This window comes from Myotis nattereri (assembly GCF_964212035.1).
Source record: "Myotis nattereri genome assembly, chromosome: 15".
Lineage (NCBI taxonomy): Eukaryota > Metazoa > Chordata > Mammalia > Chiroptera > Vespertilionidae > Myotis > Myotis nattereri.
In genome coordinates, this window is record NC_138090.1 from 25,723,372 (window position 1) to 25,743,221 (window position 19,850).

General features: G+C 46.4%; 1 protein-coding gene across 2 annotated transcripts in view; it reads left to right on the forward strand.

The window, feature by feature from the left end:
- The window catches only part of CDH13 (cadherin 13), a gene marked incomplete at its 3' end in the record, with an annotated part of 1,052,451 nt that overhangs the window by 958,942 nt on the left and 73,659 nt on the right, over positions 1-19,850 (forward strand). For both annotated transcript variants that reach the window (XM_081106984.1, XM_081106983.1), the window contains exon 10: positions 1,865-2,118. In XM_081106984.1, coding sequence (XP_080963110.1) covers positions 1,865-2,118 — 254 coding nt within the window. The remainder of the gene's footprint in view (positions 1-1,864; positions 2,119-19,850) is intronic.

The window sequence follows — 19,850 nt, forward strand, 5'->3', positions numbered from 1 at the left end:
AATCCACCCGCGTCTGAAGTCTGTTTTGTCTTTTGTCCTCAGAGGAGAAGGAAGCATCAGTAAGCAGGCATCCTTGATCCCCAAACCCGTCAGACTTAAAGTCTCGGTTGGATCACTTCCAAATCCTCCGTCTTCCAGACAACAAGCCCCAGCTCCTTCACCCTTCCCATGTGGGCCAGCTCTTCCAAGCCTTTAAGTCCTCCAGGACAGTGGTCCACACCCCCTCCTGACACTTGATGAAACATTCATTGAATCGAATCTCTGTAGCTTTATTGTGTTTTCAACTTCCTCCCATCCCCAGCACAGACCCTGCAGCAGACACAGCCTTTCAATAAGGTCAGAGGCCCAAGAAAACAAAGGGCTTCTTATCCCAGCATGACCCAGGGCGGCCTTGGAGGGGACTGGGGCAGAGACCCAGCGGTTTGCCAGCTCCGGGTGGGCAGGCCACAGGCATCACACAAAGGGAACTGTTGCCTCCACGTTATGCAAATGGAAGTGAACACAAGAGAGGTTTCGCTCTCCGTAAAGCCAGGCGGTCACTGCGTGGCTCACTCTCTCTGCTCCCCTCTCTCGGTGCCATGGTTCACATCTCGGTTACTCCGCAGCCAGCATTCTGCTTAGGGAATGAGGGCCTGGGAACACCCATGTAAAGCCAGGCGGGAGGGCAGTGGCTGTCCAGCTGTTTGAGTTCCACACTCTTCTTTCTCACCATCTTAACAGCTTGTTCTGACATCTGACTCTAGACCAATCTCTGCGTGAAATGTCTGACATGTGTCATCTGCCCCCATCTTTACAGCAGTGCTTTGCACTGGGACTTCATTGAAGGGAGAGCTGAGACTCGGAAGGTGCAGTGACGTGTCTGTGGTCCCATAAGTCCTATAGTTATTAACATCAGGGCCAGGACTTGACCCTGGCCCTCTTTTAGTTGGGAGTGAAGATGGCCCTCTCACCTTAAACCATCGCTTCAGCGTGAGTGACAGCCCAAGGGGGCAGAGGACTGGGTTGCATCACATCACGTGTAGAAGCACCACCTGCTAGGGCAGGCAGTTTATTGTCTCATGGCTGCTCATTGGCCCTGAGCACAGGACAGGCCACCACTATGTTATCACCACTGTGTTATCTGTTATCACTGCCCCTGCCCAATGTATGTCCCGAGAGCCCCGAGCCATGGTGACAATTGAAAACGCCCCACATATTTTCATGCCCTCAGGTGGGAAAGGGCACAGCAGCTTAACCCCAGGTGTCTCAGCCTCTCAAATTCTTTTCCCTACACGACACCCTGGGGGAAATGCGCCCTGTGGGAGGAGACCCTCTACGTGAAATGCTGTAGAGACCCCAGACCTTAGACCATGTAGCGAGTGAGTGGGACGCATTAAAAATGGAGCCTCGGTCTGCCTTTCCCATTGGATCTCCCTGGTGACAGACAGGGCTACCATGAATCTCTTGAAGCTTAGGCTTCGGGGTCCCTCATCCTCCTGAGCCCCCAGGAGTGTCAGAGTTGCCGAGTGTTACAGGTTACAGGTGAGAAGCCTTTTCATGTCAGTGTTGCCAGTGAGTCTCCTAAAGGGATCTTAGAAGGGGGGCCCCAGGTCTCTGAGGCTCATTACATGAGTAACGTGTTGTCATTTCTTTCTCAATCTAAAAAGAATAACAATGTTGATACCTAACTTCACATGTGTATGTTTCATATTCTTGTTCTTAAAGAGGATCCCAAATTGCATAAAACTTAGCCCACAAAACCTGGCTCTGTCCCTGAACATCTACCTTCCCTTGAGGGATGTCAAGGGGACTTTTTGCAAAAGCGTCTGCCCTTTGTGGCCCACATGTGCACACGCACACGCTCAGTCCCTCTCTCTCATTCCAGCCTCTGGACTATGAGATTTCGGCCTTTCACACCCTGCTGATCAAAGTGGAAAACGAGGACCCGCTGGTACCCGACGTGTCCTACGGCCCCAGCTCCACAGCCACCGTCCACATTACTGTCCTGGATGTCAACGAGGGCCCGGTTTTCTACCCCGACCCCATGATGGTGACCAGGCAGGAGGACATCTCCGTGGGCAGCGTGCTGCTGACAGTGAACGCCACGGACCCCGATTCCCTGCAGCATCAAACCATCAGGTGGGTGAGCGGCTCCGTAACCAGAGACGGGAGGCAGGCGCCAATTGCTTTCCTTCTCTGCTCCCAAGGGCTGGTTGTCAGGAGCAAACCACCATTAAATTAAGCTTGTTAATGATGTGGGTGAGTGGGAGGTACGCGTCATAAGAGTTGGCGGCTGAAGGCACCGGGGACAAGGCTTGCTAAGTGGGTACACTGCCCGCCACCTGATTCCCAGCAGCGAACCAGCCCGGGAGGAGAGTGGCTTCAGAGCTCTGTTCCCAAATGACCAGGGGTGTCTGCCAGTGCCAAGCACAGTCCCCGAAGGGAGAGAGAAAGGAGCCACCATACATGGCCCTATGAATCTCAGACACTTGACCTACTTTATTGTTACCACAATTTTATGAGAAAGGCATTGGCTAACTCCATGTACAGATGAGGGTTTTATGAATTCAGAGAGGTTCGGTAACTTGTTCAAGGCTGCCCAGCCTAGTAGCAGAGAAATCTGGATTAAACAGGACAATCTGCAAATTCTGTGCTCTCCTGGGTTCTATGGACTGAACTGTCAGAGGGTGAGGGGTAGACACTGCCTGGTATTTAGAAATGGACTGTTGGGTTGGGTTTTCCATTGATGGATGGAAGGCAAAAAAAAAAAAAAAAAAAAGGTCTTCAAAAAGTGCTTAGAAAGAAGGAATTTTCATAACGAGATTTAATTAAATGATCATTATCCACAGTGAATCTAATGCGAGCGAAGACAAGATGCCTCATTGGCACATTGTTTCATAGTAAACAATCGGCATGCAGGTCCAAGTGCATGCTTATCTCTGAAAGTTATTAATCTTTCTCTTCCAAAATCTAATCTTCTCATCTGAGAGACAGATAATTAAGTATTAGACACACTTTTAATAAACATGTGTCTTATTTTCCTGATTTGAAACACCTGAGAGTGTGCCACGGTCTCCACATCAGCCCCTTAACTGTGGAGCAAGCTGGCAGACAAGCAGGGAAATTATTTTTCATTCCCAAAAGGGGAGTTAGACTTTTTTGTTGTAACTTATTGGGGTGACATTGGTTAATAAAATTATATAGGTTTCAAGTGTACAGTTCTATAACACATCATCTATCTATTGTATGGTGTGTTCCCCATCCAAAATGGCCTCCTTCCATCACCCTTTATACCCCTTTACCCTCTCCTACCTCCCCACGCCCTTTCCCTCTTGTAATCACCATACTGTTTGTGTCTGTGAGGGGTTTTTTGTTTTTGTTTTTCTTGCTTAATCCCTTCACCTTTTTCATACAGGCCCCCAACCACGCCTCCCTTCTGACAGCTGTCCGCCAGTTTTCTGTATCTATGAGTCTGTTTCTATTTTGTTTATTTACTTTGTTCATTAGATTCCACATATAAGTGAAATCACATGGTGTTTGTCTTTCTCTGACTGGCTCATTTCACTGAGCATAATACTGTCCAGGTCCATCCATGATATTGAAAAAGGTAAGATTTCCTTCTTTTTTACGGCTGAGTGGTGTTCCATTGTATTATAGCTTTTTTATCTATTCATCTACTGATGGGGACTTGGACTGCTTCCAAATCTTGGCTATTGTAAATAATGCTGCATATATTGTTTCAAATTAGTGTTTTGGGGTTTCTTCATATATATTTCCAGAGGTGGAATTGCTGGCGGTTTCATTTTTTTATTTTTATTTTTTGAGGAAACTTTATACTGCTTTCCACAGGGGCTGCACCAATCTGCATTCCTGCCAACAGTGCACGGGGGTTCCCTTTTCTCCACATCTTCACCAGCACTTGTTGTTTGTTGATTTATTGATGGTAGCCATTCTGTGAGGTGACATCTCACGTGGGTTTTATTTTGCATTTCTCTGATGATTAGTGATGAGCATCTTTTCATATGTCTCTTAGCCATTTGTATGTCTTCTTTGGAGAAGTATCTATTCAGATAGATCCTTTGCCCATTTTTTAATTAGATTGTTTGGGGTTTTATGGTGTTGAGTTGTATAAGTTCTTTATAAATTTTGGATAATTTGGACTTCAACAATAAGAGGTGGGAAAGAGAGAAGATGATTTTAAATGGGGTTGATATTGCTAAACCTGGGGCTCTGCCATTGCTGCATAATTGGGATGAAAGTGTTAATGTGATGGGAAAGTACAGATGCCTGTGTCTGGGAGGGGAGGTCCCACCAAGGTGGGACAGACAGTGGGACAGGTGGATCTGCTGGGGTTGTTTAAGACCAGCTTTGGCTGACTTAGGCAAAGGGAGAACTTAGAAGCTTCCATAGGTAGTTTATAGGACTGAAGAATACGTTTAGAACCAGGCTCTCCATTGCCTGGGGCATTGTTGGGTCTCCAAGTAATGGGAAGTATGGGCTGACTGTCAGGATCTCACAGGAGAATGAACCACCTCCAACCAGTCTTCAGGGTCACTTGACCCCTGGTTCACATACCCAGGGCGAGCCTGCTTTGCCTGACCTGTAGTCAAGAGCCTCCTGACTCAGGGCACGTTGGCAGTGAGCAGAGATGATGTTCCCAGCAAGGGCAGCTGGTTGGGAACGGGGAGGAAACCCTGTGTGGCAATGAAGTGTGGTGCTTGGAGTTCAGCAACAGGGCATGGAGAGCAGTCCCAGCAAGCTGAGTCAGGGACCAGCTTCCAGCCTGGAGAGGGTGGGGTGATTGGCGGGAGCCAAGACATTGATGGACATCAAGGGCAAGATTTGAGACGTGGAGAACAATGGCTCAGTTACTGGAACTGGGGTACAAGGGTTCCCCATTCTACCCTGGGTAGAATGTCAGTGGCACCCCGTGTGAGAAAAGGTCAGAGAAACAATTTGTAAATTATTTGAGGTGAGACTTGTGGTAAAAAGCAGGGGTGTAGAAAGCTCTGAAGAGCTTCATGTTTCTGCAGTTGGTCATCACAGGTGTGACCCTCAGTCAGGCCCCGAGTTGCCCGGGACCCATCTCAGAGTGACTTATGCCTGGAACGCATGTACTGGTCCATGTAATTGAAAAGTCTATGGGGACTACTAGGGTATTAGTGTGAGAATTCAGGTGCTCAGAATATATTCTTTCTCTGCCTCTTGGATCTGCTCTTCCCTGGGCTGGCTTCATCTTCAGGCATATCTGTGTGGCTGTGGAGGGATGAGACTACCAACAATGCAGTTCCCAGTTCCTTCCAGCAGAAGGAGACCCTTCCCAGTCAGTAGTACCAGCCCAGGGGCTGGGCCTGGATCTCACTGAACCAAACAGAATAGCAGGAGGATGGAATGCCGGGGGCAAGTCCTGTACGTGAGCCCACCACGGACCCCAGCCTCTAACCATGATGGCCTGGAATGGTGGTTCCCAAAGGAATGCGATGGGAATGGATGCTAAGTCACCAGGAACCATGGAGAGCCAGTGTGACCAAGTTCAAGTTTGTGAATCCTCCCAGAATATATAGCTGGAGTGTTTTTCTGCAGCTGGTATGCCTAAGAGTTCTAGCATTTACAAATTGGTCTGGCTGAGCAGCTTCTGGACAAATCCTTTTGCAGCCTTGAAGCAAAGTAAGTGTGTGTGTGTGCACGCGCCTGTGTGTATATGTGTGTGTGTGGCACATTTCTCTCTCTGGCCTGACTCTCCAGACACATTCCCTCCTGCTGGGATCCAGAGTTGCTGGAACTGACACTCTCTCTCTCAGCTTGGCACTGACTGGACCTTCCCCTCCCTTCTCTTTTTCCTCCCCCTTCCCTCTCCGCTCCCCTCCCTGTGCAGGTTCTGAGCTCATCAAAAGCAGGGATAACATCACTGACAGGTTGAGCTATTGTCACAGAACACTTCTGGGAGAAAAGGCTCATTAATTATTTGCAGTCTTTGATCCTGTGCGCTGAGAAGCAGTGTCCCTGGGGGGCCGCATGTGTGGAGGGTGAGCAGGGCTGCAGGGAGGGGCCAGGCTGGGACACAGTTTTCTAATAATCTGCACTGGGCTCCCTGGGATTCTCAGAAAGACAAGATGGCCTTGTGCGTGGTGTTCTTATTGTTGCTTAATTAATGATTCTTCAGGGAGCAGGCATTGAAAGAGGGAAGAAATTTACACTGAGAACTCATTGTTATCTTAAAGAGAGCTCTGAGCTTAGCTGACAAAAACACACACAAAAGATGCTGTCCCGCCATCTGCCCCTAACGGGCTGGACTCTAAGCAGTAGCACGCATGGGGCTCTGCGGTCACGCAGGTCACTGTGGCTGTGGCTGTGGCTGTCTGTTTGTAACCCTATGTCCACACATCCTTCTCAGTGTCTCTCTCCGTTGGTGCCTGTTTCTCTGGGTATATCCTTTGCTCTCTCTCCATTTCTTTTGTCTCCTTCTCTGTATCTCTGTCTCCCTCTGCCCTTTCTCCCTCCCTCCCTCTCTGTCTCTATTTGCATCTTCTCCTCCATTATGTCCATCTTTCTTTCTGTCTTTTGGCCATCTGTTCTCCTCTGTCTCTGGTTCTCTCTTCCTCTCTCCTTCCCTCCTCCCAGTCCTTTCCTCTTCTTTCTGCTGCTGCCTCCTCTCCTTCTCTGCTTCTCCTCTCTCCTCTGTCCTTCTTTCTTTCTGTCTCTGTCTTCGCCCCGCTCCCTATCTCTACTTATTTCTCTGTCTCTCTATCTCTATCTCTATCTCTATCTCTATCTCTATCTCTATCTCTATCTCTTTCTCTATCTCTATCTCTATCTCTATCTCTGTCTCTATCTCATTCCAAGATGTTCTGTGACTCAGCTTCAATAACCCTTTTTATCTCAAATGACTAACCAGACAAGCAGGGCTTTTTAGCACAGTTGGACATTCTCCACCTGCCCAGGCTCCTAACAGCCTGATTCTGGTCTAAAATGAGAAGCCTCTTCTCCATCCCAGCCCCCACAAAACTTAGGAAATTACTTCTAACTAACCCCTGGTCCAGGCCCACGTCCTGTCTTTTGTGATGAAAAGCACATCTCAGGCACAACAATTCCACTGGCTGGCCCTGTTATGCACTCTTTTATCTCACCAGGGAACATGAAAATCAGCAGAAGGCGCCTTGATCTCTAAGAAGCCTGTAACTCCAAAGACAGGAGGCGTCCAGGCATCAGAGTGACTATTCTCTCTAAAAAGCCTGAGTTATTAAAACGTGTTACAAAGCCGATCGTGCTGTGCTCTTAGTCAAATCAAAACGGACAGCCATGGTCTAGTGACAGATGAAATTCTTTTTTTCATAACTTGTATCTTCTTATCCTTATTATAAAGTTAATATAGTTCATGGGGGAAACTTGTGAAAAGGCAGTTAAGAATAAAAAAGATAATACAAATCTGTAATTATTCCACCCAAGGAAATGCATCCCTCGTTAACAACATGGGTATATCTCCTTCAGTCATGTCTGAGTGCTTCTCATTTATTACCAAAATGGGCTCCCATCATCCATCCTGTTTTGGAACCTGCTATTTTTACTTCCCATTACATGGTGGACAGCTTTCTATGTCAAGAAATAGTTATTATTTTAATCACTGAATAATATTATTCTATTACATGGATATACTCATTAATTTATTCACTCCCTTACCATTACATATTTAGTTTCAACTGTTGCAGTTATTTAAGCAAAAGGTCAATGGGCATGCTTGTAGCTTAATTGTTTAATGCATCATTAATTTTCTGAAGAATTTTCAGAAAATACTTTACTTGAGCAAAAGTATTAATATTAACACTTTTTGTTGTATAAAGAATTCTTTGTTTTTTTATACCTAGACAATCTATATAATAAAGAGCCAGGGTTGAACGACCAAGGCTCCACCAGACTGGAAGTCAGTGCTGGGTTACCATGGGCCACTGTGCCACTCAGACCCAGCACTGACTGCCTAGGGGGCTGCGGATCAGGCCCAAAGAGAGGCCTGCAGAGAGAGAGAGGCAGGGTCTGATCCATAGCCTCTGTGGCAGCCATTGGTCAGAACTTGCCTCTCTTTCTCTCCCAGCCTGGCCAACAGCCATGCCTCCATTTCTCTCCAGGCCTCCACCTGGGCTACTGATCAGCCCCACCTTTCTGATCAGGCCCTGTTGATAGGCCCAAAGACACTGACTGGCATAGAAACTGACCAATCAGAACCAAATCTGGGTCAACTGTGAGGAGCCAATGGCTTCCCAGGAGACAGAGCTTTTGTTGCTGACTGGCATAGAAACTAACCAATCAGAACCAAATTGGCCAGCAGAGGAGGGCAGTTGGGGGCGAGATCAGGCCAGCAAGGGAGAGCAGTTAGGGGTGATCAGGCAGGCAGAGGCAGTTGGGGGTGAGATCAGGCTGGTAGGGGAGAGCAGTTGGGGCTCAATCAGGCCAGCAGGGGAGGGCAGTAAGGGGTGATCAGGTAGGCAGACAAAGGCAGTTAGGGGCGATCAGGCAGGCAGAGGCAGTTAGGGGTGATCAGGCAGGTAGGCAGAGAGGTTAGGGGCAATCAGGCAGGCAGGCAGGTGAGTGGTTAGGAGCCAGCAATCCTATATTGTGAGAGGTGTGTCCGACCGCCAGTTTAGACCCAATCCCCAGGCCTAAACCAGCAGTCGGACATCCCTCGAGGAATCCCCAGTTGGAGTGGGTGCAGGCTGGGCTGAGGGACCCCTCCCTTCGTGCACGAATTTCGTGCACTGGGCCTCTAGTCAAATTTATATTTTCCTTATGATTTGGATTGATGTCATGGTTACAAAGTCATTCTCTGCTCCAAAGTCATGCAAATATTGACATGTCCTAAAGCAAAGCTGGTTCTCACACCATCCTCTTAACTCAGCAATGAAAAAAAACTCGCTCCCACCTTCAGGACAGAGCCTGGCCTCCGCATACACAAGACAGGAACAGGCACTTCTCTGTGGCTCTATAGTCTCTAATGAGGAGCTGACTGGTGCAACTGAATTTGTTGGCTAATTATTATCAGAAAGAGCAGCTCAGTGAGGATTATGGGAAAATGCACTGACTGCCTTTGCCCAGCATTCTCCATGAGTAGCAGGGACTAACCTTTGCATCTTTGATTTGCTTACTTTGTGGATGCACCCGGCAGCTCAACCATTCTGAATGGCCTGAGAGGACTTATCTCATTCTCTTAACAGCCAGGAGGTTTCTGTTGAGGCAGCCAAGTAGCAATTTCTATCCCGGACATTTTTTCAGACAGGACTCATCTTGTCCAGGGTCTGTAGCAAACGGCTCTGCAGCAGAGACTTCGGCCTCCATACTGAACATAGAAGATATGTGTTGAGAAAAAAATACTGGCCTTACCCATGTAAAATGGCCTGTCACTGCTCAACATTTTTTTGGAAAGGATCATTCATCTAGGGAGCCCGTCAGTGTGTGTCGAGCAGCACTGTATCTGTGAGGATTCAGTTTGGCTAAATATAACAGGAACATTCAAAATGATGGCAGCTCAGAGAAGTTTATTTTTTTCTCACATAAAGTAAGTCTAGAGCTGGCACCTCAGTCCAGGGCCTGTATAGCTGTTCCACAACCTGTCAGGAGCCCAGGCTCCCTCTTGCTCACAATTCTCCCTTCCAGACTGCAGCCCCCTTCCTTGTGGCCTTTTATGGTGCTAGTGCTCCAACCTATTCCAGCAGCAGGAAGGGGACAGGGGGAGGAAAAGGGTGACTCTGTTTTTAAAGGAGACTTCCTGGAAGTCTGACACATTTTTAATTTAAATTTCATTAGCCAAAATTAGTCACATGGTCACACTAGCTGCAAGGGATACTGGGAGACATGCTCAGATCTTTATTAAGGAAGAAAGGAAGAGTGGATATTGTGAGGTAACTAGACCTTTCTTCCATGGAGCTTGAACCTTTCTATGTAATAAAAAAATTATAGGTAAATTTTAAAAGATGAAAACATGCTGTGCCATTAGATTTTTACACAATCAAAATAATAGATGTTTGTTTTTCTAACAACAACTGCTTGAAAAAATCATGAAGATTATGGTTGTGCATTCATTCATTTACTAGATTCATTTAATGGTATTTATTTAGGGCCCACTGTGGGCTTGACACTGCTGGGTGCTGTGTGTTCACTGGTGAAAGAAATGGTCTCTGCCTACAGTTTCCAGGGAGCTTCTAGTCATTAGAGAAAGAGCATGTGCTGCAAATGTTGAAGCTCCCAGGGAAGAAGGAAGGAGAGAGGGAGAGAGGAAGAGAGGCAGCTGAGGGAGGAAAGGTAATAAACTGTTACTTTGGAAAGTAAGAACCAGGGGTCCTCAGCTGGGGAGAATGAGCCACACAACAGAAACTGCACACTTCCACGCACCATTATGCGCTCGCTTGCCACCAGACTCTTGAATTCCCCAGAAATCCCCCTGTCCTCACACCGTTGTGCAGAATGCTGCCTCCTGGAATGGGGTCCAGTGTGCCGAGCCAGGTCAGCCAAGGGTTCGCAAGCCTGAGGGAGGGTGGTGAAGGATGAAAAAAAGACAAAGAGAATAAGCTGGGTCTAGGTGGATCTTCCTATGCCTGGCTGAGGCCACAGAGAGAGATCCAGAGGCCAGCTGAGCCTTTATTTTATAGCCAGAGGTAAACAAGGTCGTGGTCACCATAGTTACAATGTTCTTGTGAGTTTCACTTGTTTTGGCAGCACTTGCTACATCTTCCTCAGCCCATTAGCTTCCCAGATAAGATCTAGGGAGCAAGCCTAATTATGCTAAGAGGACTGTGCCCTCTAAGCTGGGACTTGTTTATGGCTTTGCCAACAGATCAGTCGGAGGCTTAACCCTATAGCCGCGCCCTACAATCCAGACCAAACTAGACAAAGATGTCCACAACCCCCGGAGACGTACTTTGAGAACGGTGATAATAATGTCGCTACTACTGTGACTAAAATGCCTACCAGTTTTATATACAAGTTGCCAAAGCACTATCTCCAAAGTCATTTAATTTTCACAACATCCTACGAATGAGAAGTTCTCAGTCTCCCTTTTTGCTGATGAGGAAAGAGTAACCTCTATGAGCCTCCGTTTCCAGAAGGAAAACATGCGGGTAAGGTGTGCAGAGGCCGCGATGAGAACGCCTGGTGCTTCCTCGGCCATCACTAGTCCCATCGCTGCATATCCTCCCAGCGTCAGATTAGGCATAGCTTCCACAGGACTAGGCATGACCTCCACAGGTAGGATACCCTGACCTTCAGACTGTGTCCCAGGGCCGTCTGAACATCTAGTATAACCCTTCATAACACTTTACTGTTATTCCTGACTTAATTGTCCATCTTCCTCATAAATTTCAGGCTCTGTGAGAGTAACAATCATGTTTATCACCTTCCTTGACAAAGCACAGAGCCTTATCAGCACTATTTAATTTAGTAAGCACTTTAGGCCCAGGTCCGAAACCTTCAGACTCTCCAGGGGCCTACCGTACTGTCAGGGACTGGAACCACATAATCTATTATCTCCAAAATTTGAAAACCGCAAAACTGAAATGAATAAATATCAACTGTCCATAGCACCATGACAACCATGGCACATTAAATTTAACATTTGTGAAAATGTCTTTACATCTACAAAACATTTGTAGAGCTTGCATTGCAAGAATGTCTGAGTATGCGCTAGAGAAATTATAGGGAATTATTAATGAAATATTCCTCGTAGCCAAATAATTCCAAAAGCAAAATTTTTAAAAAATTTTATAGGAAACAAACGCATTTGCAATGTGGGTATATTTCAGTATGTTTGATATGACTTCGGATGAGACCCCAGAAACAGAGAAAATTCTTAGAGGCTCAAAAGGTCTTCAAAGGGCCCAAGGCCAACACTGGGCCTGGCATATGGAAGCCCAGTAAATAGGTGAGGTGCGGATTAATGGCAGCTGGCCCCTGCATAAATAGACATAGTTTATTGTGATCACTATTATTTTTCATCTTCAAACATTGACTAATGCCTACCATCCATGAAATCACTTGCATATGCCCCTGTTTTAAAGCCAATTCGAGGAGGGAGGCCTGAGCAGGACAGATGGTCTCTCACTGGACTTGACACACCATGAAAGTTACATTAAAGAGCCACATCCGTCAGCCACTCTTCCTCCAAAGTCTTGATCCAATTTGAGCCTATTCTTTGAACGCAGACTATCTGAATCAGATCCAAATTAGATCCTCATCTCTGAAAACTACAGCCTCCCCTGTCCTGATTTCGTCCAGGGTTTTAAAGTCATTTCCCATTCCTCCTCCTTGGACATGGAGGCTTTTTGGCTCTGGGGTAGAATTTATTCATGGGCTCAAACTGGTACAGATTGCAACGTGTGGTGATGAAAATTCAGTCTCAAAAGATCTGTGAAAATGCCCAACTTCGTTTCTTGCTAGTCTTCCTGTGAGTCATCAAGCCCGTTTCTGTAACACCTTGTGTAATCTAATATTGGAGCCCATTTGAAGGAAATCACAAAAAATGATGGGAAATTGAGCAAAAATCACTGGCCGGCTATGGGGCATTTTATTCTGTCTCTTCTGAGACCTCTGGAAGTCAATGGCAAAAATCAGTTCACTTGAAAATTCAGATTCTGTCATCACTGAAATTCTGAGAAACACAGAGGTATAATAGCTTACCATTTTGGAGGGAAGGTGGGGGAGGAGGATTTCAAACTATTTTGAAGGGAAAAAAAGATTTTAAAACTAGATTTAAGAGTTTAATTTGGGGTGACTCCCACCTTTTAAATTGTAATCAGAAGTTAAAGGCCAAATAACAACACTTCTACCTTGGGAAATTAAGAGAAGAGCCTCTCTCTACTCAAATATATTATTAACATCTCATCTTAATTAAATGTGGTTACTGACCTCAATAATGTGATTTGGGGTGAGGTCGTTTCTGAGTGTGTTGTGGTTTTTTTAAAAGAGCTATTTCTTTCTTGAGTCAACACACACAGAGCTTGAAATATAAATGCATTATTTATTGTTGTGTCTTTGTAATTTTTAATTAAAATGATGTTCTTTCACTGCACGTTGATGGTGACAATACATTTTATTGCCTGCTCTGCTGTAGTATTTTTAATTATTTATGTAAATATATTAGCACAGCTGGCTCTTCTTGTTAGTGGTCAGATTTTCTGTTATAAAGAAGCCAGTGGGAAACAAGGCCTAATAAATTAAACAACTGAATTATTAAAGATTTAATATCTTCAGTAGCTAAAAAAAGAACTCTGACTTTTATAATGATCCAGAGACAAAAGATTTTCATTATTAACCTCAATTAGAGGTTGGATTTGGTTAACATAAAACCAAATCCATTTGGATAAACCGTTGAAAGATTATTTTACAAATCAACCACCGTTTTAACATTCGACTACATATGTTGTTATAACTTTGCCATAGGCCAGACTTTCATTATTGAAAGCATGGTTTCAAATTGGTTACATTTGAATATAATTATGGTGGCCATTCTTGTCTGTTTGAGACAGTAATTCTCAGAACCAGTACAGAAAATAGTGACAAATGTTAATATTTTTTCTTGCCCAATGTTTTCCAAACTGTTTAATCTGCTTAGCTGGTTTTTTAAATTTTAATGAAAGCATTTGAAATAGAGGAAGGTTGCTACAGAAGCAACCAATATAGCATTGATTGAGACAGCCACACATTTCAGGGTTGTAGTAGAAGTCAGTCGGATGGGGAAAATCACTGATTAGTTTATTATCTCAGTTTATCTGTCAATCACCAACGCCAGGCAGCCGACACACTCACCTCCGGGCTCATGAAGGGCTCATCACGGCTTTAGCGCTAGCACAGGCAATGAAGCTGATGAAACCGTAGTCAGTGAGTCATGTAACTAATTCACGAACTGCGTTTCATCATCTGCTCCCAGTTTGCTTTTCAAAGGAATCTCAAAGCTTGTGTTTTCAAGTGATGAGACTGTAAACTACTGTTCTCCTACATATGTTTAATTCAGGGGTTTTCTTGTATATTCTAGCCGCATTGGCAGAGCCTCACGTAAGCTCAGACCTTCTATAGCTGTCTTTAAACAGCTTGGATCCCTCTGTGAGGGCTGCGCATGTGAAATGGACCACTTCTTCAATCACTGAGTCATTCATTCACTCCACAAATGTTTGATAAACACCTATCACATGCTGGGCCCTGTTGTAGGCATTGGGCATATAGCAGCCGCAAAGACAGTTACAGACATCTGTCGTCATGGAGGTTATGTTCCAGTGGGAGAGAGAGAAAATAAAGAAAAAAATAAAGCAGAGGAAGAAATGAGGGTCTGTAACTGTAGATAGGGGCCAGGGAAGGCCTTGCTTGATGACATGACATTTCAGTAAAGAACTGAAGGAAGTAGCGGGTGAGCCATGCAGGCATCTGGGAAGAATCCTCCAATCAGAAGAAATAACAAGTGCAAAGGCCTTGAGGCAGGGCATGCAGGGTGTGAGATCTGAGGGGTGGGGGAGGTCTTAGTGTGCCTGGGGCAGAGTGAGTTAGGGGGGAGGGAGGAAGAGGGAGATGAGGTCAGAGGTGCATAGGGGTAAGGCTTTTACTCTGAAGAAGATTGAAATTACATACTCTGGTGGTTTTAGAAGAGAGAAGGCGGGAAGGGTTAAGAGGAAGGGAGACAACAGGCAAAGGTGCTGTGGATTTGGACTTGAGTGGGAGCAGGGCAAGCAGTGAGAAGCAGGCAGATGCTGGGTATGTTTGAAAGTAATGGCAACAGGGATTTCTAACCAACTGTGGTGTGTGTGTGTGTGTGTATGTAAGCGGGGGGCGGGGGGGGGGTAGTAAAGGTTGACTCAAGGCTTTGTTCTCTAACCCCTCAAGAAGAGGGTGGCCCAGGTATGAGAAAGGCAGGCTCGCTAGCAAAGTGACACAGTGGGAGGGGGAATATCAGGAACGCGGTTTTGATAGTGCAGTTTGGGACAGAGAGAGGGAGCAGGTGACCTGGACAGCAGGGATCTGAGCTAGAGATAAAAGTCTGGGCGTCACCCACATTCAGATGGGATTTATGTCCCTGAGCCTTTGAGATGGCCAGAGAGGTGAGTGAAGATAGAAGAGAAAGGAGGCTCGTGGTGGAGCGCTGGGACACACTAAGGCTCCCAGGAGGGGCCCTGCCTGGCACGGTCTCCACGAGGGCTGAGCCTGAGACACTGGGCCAGCACCTGCACTCCAACACCTACTCCGAGCTGGGCAGCCAGACCCCGCACGGCAGATCCAGCGTCTCCGAGGGGCAGCTTCCTTGGGCCCCAGCGGAGAGAGGACACTCAGCCACGAGCTGATCTGCCCTGGGAGGGCCTGGCTCGTCCACCAACTTGTCTTCTGCATCAGCATGCGCCTCCTCCTCCAGCCCCCTTCCCTGCCATGGCCGGGACGTCAGCCTCTCTGTCTGTGCTCAGGGTCACAACAGAGTGGCTGCATTTACTTTGTCCCAGACACCGTTCTTGGTGCTTTACACATAGACTAGTCATCCCCTTCAAATTCTCAACAACCCATTTCACAGGTGAGGACAGTGAGGTTCAGAGAGACTCGGGAACTTGCCCACGGTCACACCGACTAGCGTGCAGGAATCTGATCACAAGGCAGACGTTTTGGCCTCCCTGCTCTTCTGCCTCCAGAACCAAAGCAAGAGAAGCGTAGCCCTCCGTGTACAATGACAAATGAGCCAATAGCTTTCCTCGACCATAGTTCGATTTCTCAGAATAAAATTGTACGTTTAGTTCTGATGTCAGCCAATAGTCCTGAAATCTAGGACAACTTTCCCCACTGAATACCAACGCAAAAATCTCTGCTGCCTGGACGCCTGGAAGGGGCGCAGGGAGGGCATTTGGGGAGAGTGACCTGGCCTGGAGGCTGCAGGAAGCACTCGGGGGTGCATAGGCCAGGCGTACCCTCCACCCTCCACAACACAAAAGCCCCCCTGCTGTCATTTGACAGGGACAGCTTTTCCTGCTGGACACCTCCTGCTGCCCATTGGCGGTGCTAAACGTTTTCCCTGGCTGCCTCTGCCACGGGGTGTCCTCCCTCTAATTCTTTCATGCCCCTCCCTGTGCCTCGGCGAGAGCTATGCTCCATGTGCAGTCACTTCCTAGGGTTCCCAACTTACTGTAGGAGATTAGAAAATCTCAAGCTTGAAAGATGTGTTTTCTGGACAGATGCAAAGGAAACAGATCCTGACTTTTCATTCCACCAGAGACCCGGCTTGTCTCCAGGGGCTACACTGGGAAGGGAGGGCCTCTGGTCTCAGATGGCCTGGCAGAGAGAAGTGGTATAACCCAGCGACTCTGGCGGCCAGCCTACTGCCAGCTTCCTGAGTGCAAAGCCTGCTCCCTCCTCTTCCACATGTGTAACCTTGGGCAGACATTTCATTTCTCTGTGCCTCAGTTTCCTCACTTGTTAATTGGGCAATAATACTTGGTCTATAGAGTCCCTGAAGAATAAACTGGGTAAGTCAGTAAAGTGCTTAGAGCACAGTGTCTGGCACATAGTAGGCATTTCATTAACTGATGATCTCTCTTAGCAGAGTGTAGTGTGTAGCTGTTCTCCAAAGGTGGCTCTTTGAGAATGAGAGGAGTGTTTTCCTATAGTCTGTGGTTGTCGTGCGTTACGAACTTACCATCAAGGAAGTTTCTGGGAGCGCCCATTAGGGATGTTAGTGGAAAGTAGTCACTGCTCCCAAGAATGATGATGGGTTTCCACCTTTGCTCCTGGAGCACCCTGCTGGTGTCCACAGGCCAGCCCCGGGTATCGCACTGCTAAATCCCGCGAGGGCAGTCTCGTCCCCGTTCCTGGGAAAATTGAAGGGAGCAGATAGAAGTTCCTAAATATTGTCGCCTGTTGTTTGCTTGCCTGCAAGCAAGTACTCAGAAATGACAGAGCAAATGGTTACGCAGTAAACCATTATTAAAGATAAGATTTAAACAAGTGATTCTTGAAGTTTTGCAGCTTGGGTTTTGGTGGACAGGTATACTTGATTTTGCAGTATTTCTGGAGTGCACATGGAACGTAGTCATATTTTCTGCTAGTAAAACTGTTTCTGGTTTGGGCATCGGGATTAAATTTATCAATATTTTAAGATGCTCTGCAAAGCATATGATGCCGTGCAAATAACACCATGACTTGCAGATTGTCACCCAAACAAGTTTAGGATCTGGTTGAATGTTTGAAGTGAGATGAAAAAATTACCTATGAGCATAAGAGGACTTTACAATTCAGAACCTCTAATTATTTCTAGTACAAAATCTGTCTGGGTCTGTGGCTGCAAGCAACAGAACCCATCATCAGCTAGATAAGTGGACTAAAACAAGAATTTACTAGAGTGATATTGGAGATCAGAGAATGGGCAGGGGCCTGGAGGATAAGCTGAGAAAAAATGAAATAGAATAGAATTCCAGAGGGGAGACAGTAGGAACTACTGCAAAGGGGATAGCCTGGTTCTCAGGCTACGGTTTCCATGCTGTGAGCATTTGCTCCACCTGCCCCCACATCACTCACCGAAAGGGCATCCGCCTTGCTGGAGCTAAGTAGCATGTCCCATATCCACTGCTGCTGCATCCGGCAAGAATGGGAGTGGGTTGTTACCTCCCATCAGCAAACAGGGGTTTGTCCAAAAGGGAGATGGGGATGCCCTGAGGAATGGTGAAGGATGGTCAGTAGACAGAAGTGACGAAGCAAACGTCCACTACACACTTTTTTTTAGTTTCCCACAATGCCTGTGACAACTCTGCAGCAGGCTTTCAGGCCACAGCTGTCTTGTGATGTGAGGGACAAGCATTTGCACATACAGTTGCTGCACTGAGAGGGGTCCCATATCAGAATGAGCACAGGTGGCATGGGATAGGGGCCAGGTCACCCTTCAGGGCACCAAGAGTAGAGAAGGACGCGGAGCAGGGGATGTGGCTTGAGCCTACCTCCTGCACACTCCCTACTGGGTATGTGCCTGCAACCAAGGTACATGCCCTTGACCGGAATCGAACCTGGGACCCTTGAGTCCGCAGGCCGATGCTCTATCCATTGAGCCAAACCGGTTAGGGCAATGCAATATTTTTTAAATAAAATGAACTCAAAAGTTCATGATAAACAAAATATCAAAAAGTTTAAGTAAATCAGGATCAATGTCACTGATTTGTCCTGTGGCATCCACTCCCGAGTTGGCCCAGCACAGCACTGGGAAAGCCACATGTTCCCTTTAGGCCCATTTCTCCTGCAATGTAAAGGGTGGGGTAGAAACACTCTGTGACCGTGTCTCAGGAGCAGGAGTCAAAGCTAAGAAGCTCTGTGCCAGGCAGGAGCCTGCATCCTGGGGTGCTATGCAAAGGCAGGTGCCTTTTCTGCAAGAGTCAGAAACATGGGTCAACGGTAGCCCCTCACCCATGGAAATCTATGGTGGGGCTCAAAAGAAAAGGAAAAGAAATCTGTGGATTAAAAAAGGAACTATACTATAAAATAAAATGATTAGGGGAAAAGAATAGGAACCATGAATGAAAAATAGAGCATAATGAAACAAAAAAAGGAAAATGTGAAAAGTAACTAAATATAATATCTAGAAGTCTGATTGAGCATTAATTAGTTCATTACTACGCTGGGCTCTCAGAAGAGGGTGTGGTCCTCTCCATCCTATAGCTGAGGATCCCAGGTATCAAAATATGCTGAGGGTTGAATACTTTGTGAATAGAATAGATGGAATTCAAATCCACATATAATTATGCCAAATAATTTTTTAACAAGAAAACATTTCTTCCTTTTGTTTTATAAGAGGAGAAACAATCATTTTGTTTAAAAATCTGCACCTAGTAGAATGTGCAACTTCTTCATAAGTACCCATAAAATTTCTTTACAATTCTGCTCCACGTGGGACCTTTCTTTCATCAGAGGAGCTGAGAGTCAGTGTCAGAGGGTCAGTTTCATCTCTGTTCTGCATTCACTGGAATTCTTTGTGTCTGGGGCTGCTTTTGAAATCTGTAAAGATGGGAGGACCAGGGGATGCTGTAGCACAAGAAGAACATGAAAGATGCTTTGGAAGGCCATGCCGACATCCATCTGAGCGCCCTTCATGGAACGCCCACAAGTGAGCTGTTCCCTTAGCAGCTGCCAAAGAGCATCTGTGGGTGAGTGATTACTGCTTGATATTTTACCCTGAGTGTCTAAAAATTAAACATCTCCAGCTCACAAAGTAAATATTTCACAAATACTAAAAACATAAATGTCTAGTTACTGGAGAAACACATCAACTAGTCTTACCAGGTCCATCCCCAATTACATCTTCAGTCAATGCTTTCTTACAACTCCACTGCACCAACCGAATCAAAGCCCCCTTGTCATTCACCAGGATGACAGTAACTGCCCCTGCTGGTCTCCCTTTGCCCTGCTTGCCTCCTTAGAGTGCACTCTCCACCAAGCAGCATCCTGGTTGGCCTCTCCCTCTGACTCCCTCTCTGCGGGCTGTCTCTGCTCCACAAGGCCCTCCCCAAGTGTCTTCCCCACTCAGAACTGTACAGAAATCATTCTCTCTGCGTTGGATCACAGTTGAGCCTTGTTATTCACGCATTCTGTACTTGCACATTCACCTACATGCTAAAATTGATTAGTAACCCAAAATGCTTATGGTGCGTTCACGGTCGTTTGCAGACAAGTGCAGAACAGCAAAAAACTTGAGTCGCCTGACATGCACATTTCCAGCTGAGGTCAAAAGAGGCCACGCTGTGCCTCCTTGTCTAAGCTCTGATACTATAAACAAGTGTGCTTTTTGTGGTCAATTTGATGCCACATTTTCCATACTTTTGTGCTTTTTGTGGGTGATTTTGCTGTGTAGAGTGGCCCCCAGAAGAGGTGCTGAAGTGCTATCTGGT